This window comes from Styela clava, chromosome 4, assembly GCF_964204865.1.
Source record: "Styela clava chromosome 4, kaStyClav1.hap1.2, whole genome shotgun sequence".
Classification (NCBI taxonomy): domain Eukaryota; kingdom Metazoa; phylum Chordata; class Ascidiacea; order Stolidobranchia; family Styelidae; genus Styela; species Styela clava.
This window is the reverse complement of record NC_135253.1, coordinates 11,486,127-11,501,537: the sequence shown is the minus strand read 5'-3', so window position 1 is coordinate 11,501,537 and position 15,411 is coordinate 11,486,127. Positions and strand designations below refer to the sequence as shown.

Genomic DNA, 15,411 nt, shown 5'->3' with positions numbered 1-15,411 from the left:
GGACTTCGAAGCCGCAACGTGACAAGCACTTTCTTCAGTATGGCCGGACGTCGAAAAGCAGGGATGCTCTTTCCACTTCACTCAGGCCATCATGAAGAATGTGCGCCACAATAATTTGGCTCGCCTATACAACAATGGAGTGGTTAACCATATTCATACATGTCTTTGTACTTCTTCCACTTCTTTTGTTTCAACATGTTTTATTTTGTTTTAGGGACGCTGGAACAAGAGACCTAATAAAGCATGTCATGGCGCTGTGCTATATACCTGCTATGTTTATCACGTCCAGGTTCAAATCACTGAAAGAAAAAATGCATACTCAAGATCTCAAGAACTTCGCCGAATATTTTCAAAACACATGGTTATACAACAGTGTCCGGACTCCCAAGGATAGGTCAGTATTCGACGTAGAAACAAGAGAGCTATGCTCAAATATGGACACGTAGCGCCACACAGTGGCAATAATTTTGATGACGTCATAGCGAGAAAAAAAAAGTTATAGCCTTCTGGAGAAAAATTTTATCTTTAACCACTGAAAATATCAAAGCAATTGGTCCAGTATTCGAAGAGAAAAGCGATTTTTTTAAAAATGGAGACGGAGACCAATAACAATAACAACAAAATTTTGAAACGATCGTCATGGCCACTAAACGTGTCCAATAAAAACTAACAATCATCTGGAAGGTTGGCACCGCCATTTCAACAGTATAACTCAGAAAAATATGCCTTTTCACAGTTTAATCTCAACAATGTACGAGGTAAGTATAGGGATAGAGGCGGTCGTTGTGGATATTTTGGAAGAGAATGTTGTGGGGCATGTCAACGGCAGGTATGCGGAAATCAACGAGAGGGTGAAACATGTTTGGGAACAGTTTAAGGAAGGAGAGTTATCTGTGGACTCTCTTCTTCGGAGGTGTTCAAGAATCTACGGGCCGCAGTATTGCAAAGAGTAAGTATGTATCGCAGCAAATTTCTCATAACGTTTAGTATTCAAATAAAATTCAATATTCGTAACGAAAAAGAAAACAAAACCTTCCATCCATTAAATTTCCCCATAACGTTCAGTATTCAAATATCATATTAAATTCATTAATCGTAACAAAAAGTAAACATCTTTTATCCATTCTTCGGCCCAGTTTTTTTGCCAGGCGCAGCGACAGTGCCTATCTGTTCCTGGTTTTCTTCTGCAAAAAGAAATTCCAACTCTATGACTGAAACCTTGCCGTGGTGAGTTGGCTTAACAACTAATATCAGTCGGCACTAAGTAAATGCTATGCAACTATTGAGTCTGCGTTTTGCAAAGCAATGTCTTCTCCTCGAGCATCGATATCGCAGAGCGATTGCTCGACTAGTGAGGTTGCTCGGTAGTCGAGTTGTCTTTACCTCGAGCATCGATGACGTCACGTCGCAGAGCGTTTGCTCGACTGGTGAGTTGACGGGCGACTGCCGTAGGCGACTTTAGACTACTGCAACCACAGACTACTAAGCTCACATTCATAAGTATTTAAGTGTTACTGTGAAGTATAAAGGTTTTAATATATTCAAATGTGCTCATTCAAAACATTTAATACCAATAAAGTTCATAAAATTAAACGAACACAGTCCTATAAGTCAACAGTCTAACTTCGCTAACGTTACTCCAATTTCGTCTGTAGACTGTATTTGTATTCATACAACATGAAGAAAATAAGCCACTTATACAAATAAAAATGCTTTCTAGAGAATATTTATGTATTTTTCTCAACATTTGAGCACTAAAAATAGCGAAAACGCATTTCTAAAGACCTAAAACACCACCGTAGAAAATGCGAAAAGACGGATAACTCACCAGGTCTCAAGGTAGTCGAGTTGTCTCTGGTGAGTTGTCCGTGTAGTCGAGTTGTCCGCCTCCCTATCTGTATATGGTATGCGTTACTCAAGAGTGCTAGTAGAGTCTTTGATAGAATATATCTATTTCAGCAAAAATGTGAATCATACAGATTTTGTTGCAATACTTCAGTTCAAGTGTCAAATTCTTAGGTATTCTTGTTTTATTTATAAAATTGAAGCCGAATGTGGTAAAAATTAAAGAAAAAATAATCTTAAAGAAAGGCATTTCAACAAAGCCTGTCATGATTGCATTTTTGTCAGAAGAAAATAACTGTATAAAAGTAATATTTAATTAAGGCTAATATTTTATAAAAAGAAGCATTGTTTCCATGTCATGGATTGCCCTAATTGTATTAGGATCACAATAGAGCAGGGATGGGCAACTTCTCTAGTCGGCGGGCCAGATGTGGGAAAATGAAGTTTTTCGGCGGGCCCGATTATAACATGAATAGTATTCAATATCTTAATGACATATTTATTCGCTAATGCAAGAAAGAAAATTATAATTTGCGTTTAAAGTAAAGTTTGAACTACAAAAAAATAGAGACCAAAAAACACATAATGAATTTATCATAATGTAGGTACTAAAACTGTAATAATGTAATATCATAGTGTACTGATGTACAGTCAGCGGGCCGGTCAAAATCTCGTCCGGCCCGCAGCCGTATATTGCCCACCCCTGCAATAGAGTAATATAGTTTCATGGGGGGAAGAAAGGGAGGAATATAGTCTATTAGATTTTGTGCTATGACCTATAAGAGAAAGAAAGGGCCCAGCATGCTACTTTGACAAAGAGAACTGTTTCTATTGATGCAGTGATGGCTGGATTCAAATTTGATGTAATTGTAATTTAATTTATGAAATAAACTTTCATTCCGCGTGGGATGTGTTTTAAAATGTCAATCATTCCAATTTATATATCCAACTTTTATTCCAAGGGTCATTCATTTGCAGAATTTGGACTGGTCTGGTTTTTTGACTTCTTTGTCCTGGCAGACTCAGACATGGGAAACTATCGATCGTTTTTCACTGTTATAAATTTTAGGTTTAAGTATGGTAGGCTAGCACCTATACGTTAACGTTACCGCATACTGGCATATACTACAGTACCGTACTGCCAGACTGCAGTACCGGTATCTGAGAATTGATGATTTTAGGATTGCAGGATTGACAGATTGGTGTAACACAGTCTACGGTCTAACTATATAACCCAGACTCTGTGACTTATGAATTGATGAATAAAAATTCAATTTACTATATGTTTTTGTATAACTTTTTTTTTTTTAAAAATTATGTTTATCAATGGACTTTATTGGTGAAAAAGTAGTGGCCAGAAAGGATCTAAGCAAAAAGGTAAAGAAGGAGCTGAAGAGGGTCAGAGAAATCTCATCTTAACCTTGTGTCCAGTAAGTGCTGATATTCTTTTTTTCAAATTTTTGATTTGTTGGAATCTGAATTTAGCGTTTTTGATTACTGGATTAAGCGGTTTTTACAGTAAATTAGAGAAAGCTATTGTTTTTTAAATTTGGTTTCTCAAAGCGTGAGTATGATTCAAAATTTCTCTCAACCTGGAGAGGAGGAAGGGGAATTCAAACCATTAGGCATTAGATTATGCTCATCTTGGTATTCTTATTTTCTACAGACAAAGAACTGAATTGGTTAGCAAGATATTAGCGAACAAAAATTGAAAGATTATCGGAAAATAATCTGACTCTCTCCAGCTGTCAGTTGCTGAGTAGTTCAGCAAAAGAAGAGACCGAATCTTCTATGCGTTGGATAATATTTTGTGGAAGAATGGTAAAAAATATTTTTTAAAACTATTGAATATTTGAGACTATTGTGCTATTCGAAAATCAATTGTTACCAGTTTGCAGTTTTACATCGTCATTAGCGAACTCTTTAATAAATTTGTCTGATTGATTCACCCATTTTATAGCTTGCAAAATAGATATTTACTGACTGTTATATGTATTTCTATATAATTTTGGATTTGAAGCTACTGTTCTCTGTACCCTTCATCTGACTGAAGTGTGCCGAGTTATTTAACGCATGTTGGATGAATTGTGTAGATTATTAGAATTCTCTTATTTAGAAATGTATTCCATAGATGTGGAAAAAGGATTTGCATATCATCAAATCCTCCGGATTATATTGTTTAGAGTCGGCTGAAACCTACCTTTTTCATATGTTTGCAAGAATCAATATCCTAGCCTTTCTAGACATATATGAATGTACTGAATCTGTTACCAAGCAATTTAAAATTTGATTACCGCTATGCTTTTGAGGTGAATCCATATAGTCTATGCATACATAATGCAATGTGGCAAAGATTCATGCAGATTGGAAAGTGAATTTGTTAATTTTTGAAATTTGAAGTTTGAGATTTGAGATTTTGTTATGGTTATTGCTATGAGTGGCAAGTAAATGTGTCCTTCAATGTTGTGTTCACTTTTTCAGCCTTTACGAACATGCATGCAAACTTTGCTCAGGGTACTTTTCGTTCTTGGGTTCGGCGGTATTTTTACAATTATGCAAAAGAATGAAGTGAAATGGGACTATCTTGTATATACCCAGATCTGGCCACAATCTGCTTGTATTGAAATAAATGTAAGTTTATTTATCAATATTTTTTTCATAGAAATGAATGAACTGAATTCAATCATGTCAAATTGAAACTTTCATATATTGATTACACAAAAGTATAAATAAAATAACTATTGTTTCTTTCGAGCAACATTCTTGATTGGGGTTGTGAAGTCGAGCTGGAGTTATGGTCAAAATTTTTTAGCAGCTAGCACATATTCATTCAATTCATTCAACCTGGATAAGAGTGGACAAAAACTTAAAAAAAATTAAAATTTTAAATTTTTTTTTTTTAAATGAATAAATAATGTGACTTCATATATATCACAAATTTTCATGTGATATATTGAATCATCAAATAAATTTCAAAAGGATTTACATCCGCAAGGAATCTTATCTAAATTCCATGTTGTCTAATATTCAAATGTTATAACTTTGTAATTCGTATTTCCAGGAAACAATAGGAGATGGCAAATGTGTGATGCCTAACAATGTTAAGTCCTGGACAATCCATGGTATATGGTAAGTGGAGAACATTTTGCTAATATTGATGCTTGAAGTAAATAAGAACTAATTTTGTTACAAACTTTCAACTACCCTTAAATTATTTTTGTAAAATTGCTTGATAACTCGCACTTCGTTCTATGAACAGACCTATTTTTAAAGTTTAAGACCAGTATTCAAAAACTTATAATCTTCTAGGCTGCATGACCATGAACAATGACAAGGCTGTTTATGGACTTGATTCAAAAGCAAATCTGACTAAATGATGATGAATATAATGCTTCTTGCAGCATTTTTATTTTCATATTGCATTTCATTGATAATAACAACTTGTGACCTTTGGTCCATTTGTCATAAATAGCTTTCAAAATGCTTGCATAAGCTTAAAATCTCATGAGTATTTATATTATATGACTCAAATCTAAGATTTTCCATGTAGTACTGTTACGTCACGTGTTTTAAACCTGGAGATTTGGCAACTTTGCTGAATTTTTGGCGTGTTTATCTTGTGTATTGTATTTTCATACCATGAACCATAGCGGAGTTCCAAAATAAAATATCAATCTGTTATATTTTATACGAGGCCTTTGGTAATTCAAAAACTAGTCAATCTCTGAGTTAGGTTTTACTGGCTGATATTAGAGTACGAGTTCAAGTGATTTCACTTGAGGTCTTTGATAAATGGTGACTCCGAATCCAAACAATGTTTTCTCCATCGCAGCAAACACATGTCATTGCATGTTCAACAAGGATAGGATAATAATTCTAGTTATTTTCAGACATAGATCTGGACTGTTTTTGAATGGCGGGTAAATCATTTTTGTTAATCAACTTATTTAAAGCTTTTAATATTTTTTTTACAGGCCAAATGTACATATAGGAAAAAATCCATCATATTGCAATGATTCTTGGCCATTTGTTCCTAATGATATAAAGGTCAGTCAAATGATGATTTTGTTCAAATTATTTGGTTAGCATTTTCTACTGGAATTTTTACTCACTGTTACACTCATAGGAGTCAGTGAAATCATATTTAACAAGGATCATAATAGGACAACAGCTTTTGAATTTAATCAAAACAGGTTGACAACTACACTTTCAAAAATAGTAACAAAGGTTTAGGAAATGATTATATAAGTGGTCTAAGTCTAAAGTTTCAATATAAATCAGCAAGTGTATTCCGAGCGGTGAGTATCACATTCCCCCTACATGTATCCTACACAATCAGTCGAAAAATTCATTTTATTTTTAATCAAAGAGTGGGTGACCAGCACAGTATAGCAGGTTACACAAACTTTGAAAATTAGTAGGCACTAGGTAGGGCAGATTTTATTATAAAATTCTCATAAACACTAGGGCTTTGTGGTTAAAAGCTTGGTGATCCAGAAGTATGTGTACCAATATGAAGATAACTAATTTTATTCGCCTACTTTACATCAAGTTGTGTAAAGGGAGGAGAGCCTATGGGCCGGGGGTATATTCACTTAGCTAACGGAAACAGTCCCCGAACTCGTTATAAAACTAAAATAGGAATATCAGAATAAAATTATGGCCTAACGCTAACCTGGCTGGTACACATACTATGGGAGTACTGAAAGCTTTGTATTTATAGCTATGTCGACATCCCATGCCCACCATATCACATAGGGTTTAATAAGCTGGCAGGCAATGCTGAACCGGAAAGAAGCTTACTAGCTATGCTGAAAATAGAATTTTTGTAGTAGTCAAAACTTCTCAAATGTATTGATTAGCAATGCTTACATTAAATGGAATACCACCATTGGCAATGTCATTTTATGAACGCATTTACATATAAACATTTTGTTTTTTTTTATATGTGTGATATTTTTTTTACGTTGGTAGCATGAATCATAAATAATCTCACGAGCTACATGAATCTTGCAAGCATCAGTTGGTCCCATACTTCCAATTTTTTTCGATTTTTTTGCAACAACTTATATGCAAAATATTTTCAGGATATTCAACCTGATTTAGAAATACACTGGCCTAATTTGATACTCGGTGACAAAGTATCAGCATTTTGGTAAGTCTTGCATAATTATGTTGTTTTCTCAGATTTAAGGTTCTGGGTTTAAGCATACTGAATAGGATCATTGCTTATATGTGGCTTAGTGGAACTAACAAAAATCTTTGTTTGCTTGATATTATAAGTTTATAACAAATATTTCCATATTTTTTGCAATTCAGTTTTAACCCTTGAAAAACACATTTATTGTATTTGTAGAAGAGTAAAAATAAAGTATGATAACATTAAAAATTGTTGAATGCACCAGTCACAAAATTTATATCAAGATTTTAACTTACTGGTACTTAATTTCCGGAATAATCATTTTTAATGATGATTGATAATTAGTATATGGTTTGGAAATACAGCAAAATTGAGGGTGTGAAATTCACACATAAACATGTTTGTATGTAATTTATATGAATCAGCTAATTCCCGATCCTAATATGTATGTGTCATCTATCTGACAAGGAATGCATATACATACAGCCTTACTATGTTAACTAGAGTGAATTATAATAGCATGACAAAATTTGTTTACAGCTCATATTTTAATTAAGTGTGAATCTAGCATGACTTTGCTATATTTTAGTTTATTCATTTTATTATGAAACTCTATGAACCCGGTGACGTTGTTGTGCTGTGATTCTACCACCTATATTCTAGTATGCAAATCATAACAAAATAGGCCTTATTTTATGAATTAAGAATTATCTTTATTTCAGTGTACAAATGGCAAATTTAAATCATAAAACAATATTTTACTTTCAAAATCCATAGTGGCTGGTACAGTAGCTGGTTCCTTTTTGGATATTGTAACTTCAAAATATGTCCAAACAGTTTTATATTAAATCAAGCATTTAAAATTAGACCATTGCTGTAAAATTTCAAACCAAATTTTCTAATCCAGGGCTGGGCAACATTTTTTGTCGGTGGGCAATATGAACAACTATGCCCGTCTAGCTGGGCCACCCAAGAAATTTAGCGGGAAAGGCATGGGAGAAAAATGTGTCTATGACTTTGCCCTACAGTAATAAATACACCGGACAAAAAGGATGAAAGATTTAACCAAGCTGAAACATGAAAAAAAAACATGTATATTCCTATCCATGTGAACGCCTATCGAAATTGAACGGCGCATCAGATAGAGAAGTGAACATAAACAAGACATTTTTATTATTTCACAGGAAACACGAATGGGTCAAGCATGGGACATGTGCTACCTCACTTCCTTCCTTAGATTCTGAACATAAATATTTCCAAGCCGGATTGAATTTGCGACAAAAGTTTGATCTGAGCAAGTGAGTTGTTTACTCAATTCTACATTTGATTCTTCATAATTTCAGTCTCTTTTATTCATGACATTGCTTTGAGAAAATTCCTTCAGAAAAATTTCGAATTAATATGTTTATATATACACAGGCGTATATGCAGTCTGAATGAATCACACTTCAATATCTTTTCTTGTTTTATACTTTGAGTTTGCGCTCTGCGTGACTACACTGAATTCTTTATATATATGATTTTATAGTGTATTTTACCATGTGTTCAAGAACTGAATTTATCGAATGTGTCAGCGAAGGCAATGAATACGCATCATGGGGGAAATGATTACACATCATGGGGAATGAATAATTCAAAAACATCGTTTTGTTTTGCTTGCCATGGGGAATTTTGTCAAGTAAAACATATCAATGTCTAAATGTTGTTTTCTTAACGAATCTGCGAAATATTAATTGAGAGTTCTTCGAATTTCTATTCTTACATTAGTGATTTAGTATCAACTGTACTATCAATGGAATATCTCATGATGACTTTAACTTGAAACTTTTTTTTTTAAAGCTTCATCTTTGAATCATTCAGTACTTTTTTGAATACTATGTTCAATATTCTAACCCAATGCCAAGCAACTGCAAGTTCAATGCAACAAAGATTTGGCATCTAATACACAGTATATACTTCAAAAAAATATTCACGTTTTTCCAAATGCTCGGCATCAGAAGTCTTCCCCAAACAAAATGTATAATTCATTTGTATGAATCAATGAGCTCACTGTGTGATGGAGTTTTGTTCGATTTGTAAAATGCAACATTGCAATCTTGCCTTAAGCAAATATTCATAAAAAATTATTGCAATGATACAGTCCATGTTGCTTTGAAGTTTAGAACTTAATGAAAGTAAAACCTTTGTTATTTCATCATTTATTGTTTAATTTCAACAGAATGCTGGCAGCTGCAGGAATTATTCCATCTCTTAATACTTCAATAAAGGTATTGTTCAACTTCATTCCATGTTATAATGTATATCAAGCTGCTATTTCTGTTTTTGTACACAAGACATACAATTGTATAAAAGAAAACAATAGTTACTTGGAATTGAACACTCTACTTGTCTTCAAAACTGATCTGTCTCTATTATCGTATTGATTCATCTGTGCTTCTGCCAGAATAAGTTAAGAGAAAGGTTGTCATTGAGGCAATTGATGTTAATATTGTATTGTATTGTTTTTAAACATTTTCCATTAATTCTGTTGAATGCATATATTTTATGTCTGTTGCACCATATCAACCCAAGACAAAATCTTGATAAAATGTTTGATTTTATAAGGAGCCCTACCGGTATGGGCATATTGAGGTCTAACAAGAAACTATAAGAGGGGGTACAGTACGGCCATGAACCTAAAGCAGATACCATTTTAGCGAATTTATGAACATTTATTGTGTGTATAGCTATGCAGAAATCTTGGACGTCACCCACATGCTTGACAAGTTCTCAAATTCCAGCATTACGCATAGGCAGCAAGGGGTTAACAGCACTGCATGAACAATCAAGCTATTCATGATAATCTATTTTGTGGTTTCCTTACTGCACAGATATTAAGAACAGTATTTTAATTTCAGCTTGACAGGTTACGAAATGTCATCAAAGCCAATACAAATTCCCATACAAGACTACTATGCATGGAAACTAAGGTAAGCAGAAATAGGATTACTATTATTATAAATGTTGTTATTTATCAATGCCCTTGAAAGCATATAAGATTTATCACTTGAACGGGTCAGATTCCCATCACAGTATGGGAATGAAATTCGAAAAATGTATATTTTTGTTTACCTTGTTTAGACTTGGAACAATTCATTAGAATTTGCTTTTTATTGGTCCTTTGAAAATGCAGTTGCCATCTTTGCCAGATTAAAAAAAATATGAAACACTATTACATTGTTATTCTTGCCACTGTAAGCTTCATATTTTTTAACGTACCGTGTTTCGAGAGTCTAAGAAGAAATACCAGCGAGTCTGATCTTCATCAACCAAATGGCTGTGCTGTCATATTCATAAAATTCAGGATATTTGTAAAATATGCTATGTTTAATTAACGTTTAAAATTCATTTAAATAACATCAATATTTAATTAAGTAGTTGCTACCAGGCGTATTCATAGTAAGACTGTAACTGTTGAGAAGCAAACTTATAGTTCAGCCAACATTCCAAATGCCTTTACAGCCCAGGGCTGAACTATATTATTTGCTTCCTACCAGTTTCACATGTATTACTATGTGGAATAACATTTTAAAATTGAGAATCTAATAAAATTTCGAATATTTCCCATTCACAAAACGTTCACTTCACTCTAATTGTCACTTGCCTGGAATGATTTTCTTGATTGATATAAATAAGCAACTATCCTTTTATTTAAAATACCACTAAATAAAAAAATTAAAATTTAATCCTTCATCTTTAACAGACGAAAACTGAACAAATTATAGCACAAATTGAAATATGCTTGGATAAATCTTTTTCTCCTATCGACTGTGATCAATCAAAATACAATTTGGAAACACCATCTACTTTTCAAGAAAATCCCAGGTTTATGAGGCTTAAAAGAAGCAACACTGTGTGGGATCCGTATCCGTACTTTCCGAATTTCATGGACTGCAAAGATGAACTACCGATCAAGTACTTACCCATTGTGCCATCTCTTGCTTAAGAATTATGAAGCCATCTGTAAAGAAAATGTTATTGAATCTTGTAGCTTGTTTTGAGAATATTAGTTTGTCATTTTCCTAATCATTTCTTTAAGTATTAGCATTGCTGTATGTTTTGGTATCGAAGAATTCTGTCTTGTCAATTTATTTTGATTTTGAATATCCTGACTTGATCAATTCTGCATATATCACTGTAAAAATCTGTAGATTTGATCATTTTTTTTTTGGTGTCAAATATATCCCGATCAAAAAATTTTGCCACAACTCTATCTCATTTAGACATTGTCGCTTTAGATATTTCAGGGTTGCAATCTGTAAATATAAATGCTTTCGAATTGAAGTTAGGAGTATATTCATGTTTGATTGGCCAGCCATGATACTGTGTGCGTTCTCACTATCATTATATATATAGTTTCTAGTATATACACAATAATATCTACGTACTAAAATATGGACGCCCAAAAATATTGCTACTTTATAATCCATCCTAATGTTATCAAAACCATATTGCTTCTTGTAATGTTACAATTAAATTTAGACTAATATCTCAGAACAAATTATCCTTGTATTCAGGCGTACAATGTTATTATCCATCACTCACTAAATCTAGTGACACAATTTCGAACTTTCTAAATCAGTGGCTCCCAAACCGCGGGGCCAATTACAGCCCGCCTAACGATTTAATATGACCCGCCGAACTTGAGTAACATAGTTTCACACTTTATGTTTTTTTTTTGTATTTTACCGTGAATACCGCCAATTGTTACGTCATTATCACAGTTTAAGCACGTGTAGATTCGTAACAATTCAGTTTCGGTATCTTAATTATTTATGTACCGGTACCGTTATCGACCCCTTGCGTGCGCTCCCCTCTCCCGCCCCGCGAATATCCTTCAACTTCTAATTTTGTCCCGCGGTCAATCAATTTTGGGAACCACTGTTCTTAATTGATTGAGTGAGCACTAAAATGATAGCTACTTAAGCATTTGTCACTATGATTTCATTATAAAATTTTCTAAGTTCGAATTCACTAATTTATAAAAACAGTATTATCTAATGGTATTAATATAACTTTTCTATAAACCAAATCTTTGAGCATGACAGTTGTATGTATAAATCAACGTACGTGGTAAGTTATGTCAAGGTCAAAGTTGTTTTCTCAATATTGACATAACCCATGTAGGACTTGTGTTGCATAGTCGTCTGTCTGAATCTCGATTTTGTTTATTTGGGGACTGTTATGTTCCAATCCATCGTTAATACTACTAATATTTCTACATTTCTGGAATACCTCATTCAGAAATTTAGCCGTTTTACCAACATAATCAATTATAATAATCAATTTTTCCAAACACGGGTCTCATAGGGAGACAACGCTATAATATTTACTATACAGATGCAATCTTCCATATAAGTATATGTAGTTGTGAAATACCGATCAGAATTACCTCTAACCTTGTATAATTACTTTAGAGTGTTTTATTTAGTATGAATTTGATGATAAATTTTTCAATTGTAATATTGCAATTCAATAGCATACCATACATAACATGTAGATTGTAAACAACCAAAATAACATTGAAAAATGTTGTGTGTCCAGTTGCTAACTTATTAATTCGATTTTCGTCGGCAATCGGCATTCTTAGTACATATTCTTTCTGTGATTTCATGAAATCTTACGATAATATTTTTTAATGAGATGTAAAAAAAAATTTTGCAATACATTTTTGCTCTTTGTTGCTACGTTTTGCATATTACTAATTTCGTTCCTGACTTGATTATCACTTTCTTATTGGTTAAAAATATTATTAACTTTTCCTGTGTATGTCTGAATAATATTTTCTACTGTGACATATTCTATTTATCATCACCGTGTCTGTGTTCTACATATTGTCATTTCAAAATATTCCATATATTGCTTATGTTATATTGTCTGTTCAAAGAGATCAAGAAGAAAATTTACTATATCGTTCAAAGCCGTTTTGTGCATCAGTAGTATAACACCATACACATTAACGATTTAACTTCAGTACATAAGCTGAAATGAAATTATTATTTTTTAATTTCACTATTGTTCGCACTGTTTTTATTTTGACTGTATGAATGATTATGAATAATGTTTAACTCCCGAATACCGGAACGCCCTTCTTGTCAAAATAGTTTATTTGAATTTTCTTTTAATATTTCAAAATTTCAAACCTTTGTCATTTTAGACCAGTGGTTCTTAAAGTATGGAAGGTTTAAAAATGGGTCGCGACAAGGTCGTCAATGCAAGGGCAATCTAAGAGGAGAAGGATGAATTTTCAGCTTTCCCAATGTTTCAATTTAGCTTCTAAACTCTGGTATTTAAAAATAATGGAATATAAAATTTCATTTCATTCACAATTCTGATATGCCAGTCATGTGTATTATTTTTATGGTATCGGTAACCATGCACGTCGCTTGTCGTTGTGTTGACCGCGTGGAATGTCGTCTTAGTGGATTAAAATAATCAAAAAAGGGTGTCTTTTTGGTAATGTAAATTGTAATAGACGACGAAATGAAAAAGCTCGCTTCTCGACATTAGATTATTCAATATCTAGAGAAAATGTGACTTCATCTCGAGGCACCATTTACCGCGAACGAAGCAGTGTGTGCACATTTGATGAGTAAAAAGTTGTATATTGCGAGAGATACCGAAGGCCAGCTAGGATGTCGTGTTTGCGACGACAGCGGACGCCTTTTCTGCTACAATTCGCGACAAGGCACTTGTGCGAGCGAGGATATTTGGCACTGACGTTTATCAAAACTAAGCTCGCAATCGCCTCGATACCCGTGACAACTTGCGTATTGCGTTAAGCAAAATAGAGCTGTGTATTGAAGATATAATGAAAATGAAATTTCAGTTTCATCAATCTCACTGAGTCAATGGACTGTTTCTAATAAATAGTTGTCTGTATTTGAGTCAAACTGTACTAACATTAAAAACACATTTTGCGTTATTTAGGATTGGGTCGCGAGTATTCATTAAACTCAGATTTGGGTCGCGCTCGAAAAAGTTTAAGAACCACTGTTTTAGACAATACAAAATGGTATTCATCGCCAATTGTGACGAATTTTGAATGGTGTTTCCCATTAGTGGCAATGATTTGGAACATTGTAACTCAACCTTTTTATTTTTTTCATGGACTGTGATATTTTTCGATACTAAATGCGACTATAGCGAACCACTTTCGTGGGTCCTTTCTGATTTCCACAATTGGAAAACATACCATCTAATTTTTCAATGTTGTTGTTTTTTTGTCAATATATATTCCATGCCCATGACTATATTTCGATTTTATGCATCGTGTCATTTAGTTTTCGAAATTCAGTTTTTCAAAATCAATTTCATTTTTCTTAATCAATTTATAATTATAGATCTTTGGTGTTCTCAAATTACCTTCTTCAGTTCTGGTATGTCGTTCCTCCTTTTTTATCAAATATGTACTGTATCGAAGAACATTCTAACTGTACTAGAGCTGTATGACGAATGATACTCCGAATATTTATAAACGATTTGATTTTTAAACACGCTCCCGGTCCTGATTAACATAATTCATTTTTAAATTAGTGGTAAAGTTGTGTTTTTTTAGTCAGTTCATTTGTAAATTAGTCGGCGAAATGATCTTGCCGTCTAGTTTTCTTAATTTCTTACCACGTAGCACACGTTCAATTTTGCCCCATTGATCATCTGATTGTGAATTTTTCAAACAACGTGCACTAACAGAAATTTCATCCTATAAATGCTGTTCTGTTGAAAGCAAACAATAATGAATTCCTATCCATCACTATAGTGGCAACTTAGATAAATAATGGCAACTTAGATAAATAAAAAAAAGATCGAATCTTTAAATGATTTTTTACTTTATATTTTTTTCATAATAAATCCGTACCAAAAATTGTTTCCGTTAATTATCAGGGCTTAACTTAATAATATACTGTGGTCGAACGCTGAATGAATCTCCTATTTTGTTTTCATGATCCATGACTTAACAAAAAGTTCTTTTATGATTTCTCGTTGAAATTGTCAATTCTGTATTTGTTTGATTTTCTTCTATTCAGGACACATTCATCGCGTTTGATATTCATTTTTTCTGAAAATATTCAATCAGCTCATGTCATAATATATTTAATTAAATGTTTAAAATTGTTGAATAAATGCATTGCGATTTAAAAAAATATCTTTTTGGTTTGAAAGGAGATTAGACTACAAAGGCATCGGACGACGATGCGCCATTCCGATGTAAGCTTGTTCGATAGCCTGTTCTACAGGATTCAAATATACCAAAATATGCTAATTCATGTCAAATTCGCCATAACTGAAGTATCGATTTCTCTCGAAAAGTGGTTTATGCCGACAACGGATGTAGTTAGGTGGATATGGGAACAATTCAAGCTCTCACTGCCGAGGTAACAGATGGA

At 33.3% G+C, this 15,411-nt stretch overlaps 1 protein-coding gene across 1 annotated transcript; it reads left to right on the top strand.

Moving 5' to 3' along the window:
- Window positions 1–3,123: 3,123 nt before the first annotated feature.
- On the top strand, window positions 3,124–14,798 carry LOC120326031 (ribonuclease Oy-like). The gene is made up of 10 exons (XM_039392238.2): window positions 3,124–3,275; window positions 3,512–3,666; window positions 4,327–4,476; window positions 4,907–4,974; window positions 5,820–5,892; window positions 6,933–7,000; window positions 8,170–8,283; window positions 9,204–9,252; window positions 9,883–9,954; window positions 10,728–14,798. Exons 2-10 carry the CDS (start codon window positions 3,637–3,639, stop codon window positions 10,968–10,970), a joined length of 867 nt encoding a protein of 288 aa, XP_039248172.2. The 5' UTR covers window positions 3,124–3,275; window positions 3,512–3,636; the 3' UTR covers window positions 10,971–14,798.
- The last annotated feature ends 613 nt before the right edge of the window (window positions 14,799–15,411 follow it).

Bases quoted from the DNA above. Each gene is read 5' to 3' on its own strand.
- LOC120326031 (XM_039392238.2), top strand. From the start codon at position 3,637: ATGCGTTGGATAATATTTTGTGGAAGAATG. The intron at 8,284-9,203 runs GTGAGTTGTTTA...TAATTTCAACAG, and splicing joins CAAAAGTTTGATCTGAGCAA to AATGCTGGCAGCTGCAGGAA. The intron at 9,253-9,882 runs GTATTGTTCAAC...TTTTAATTTCAG, and splicing joins CTCTTAATACTTCAATAAAG to CTTGACAGGTTACGAAATGT.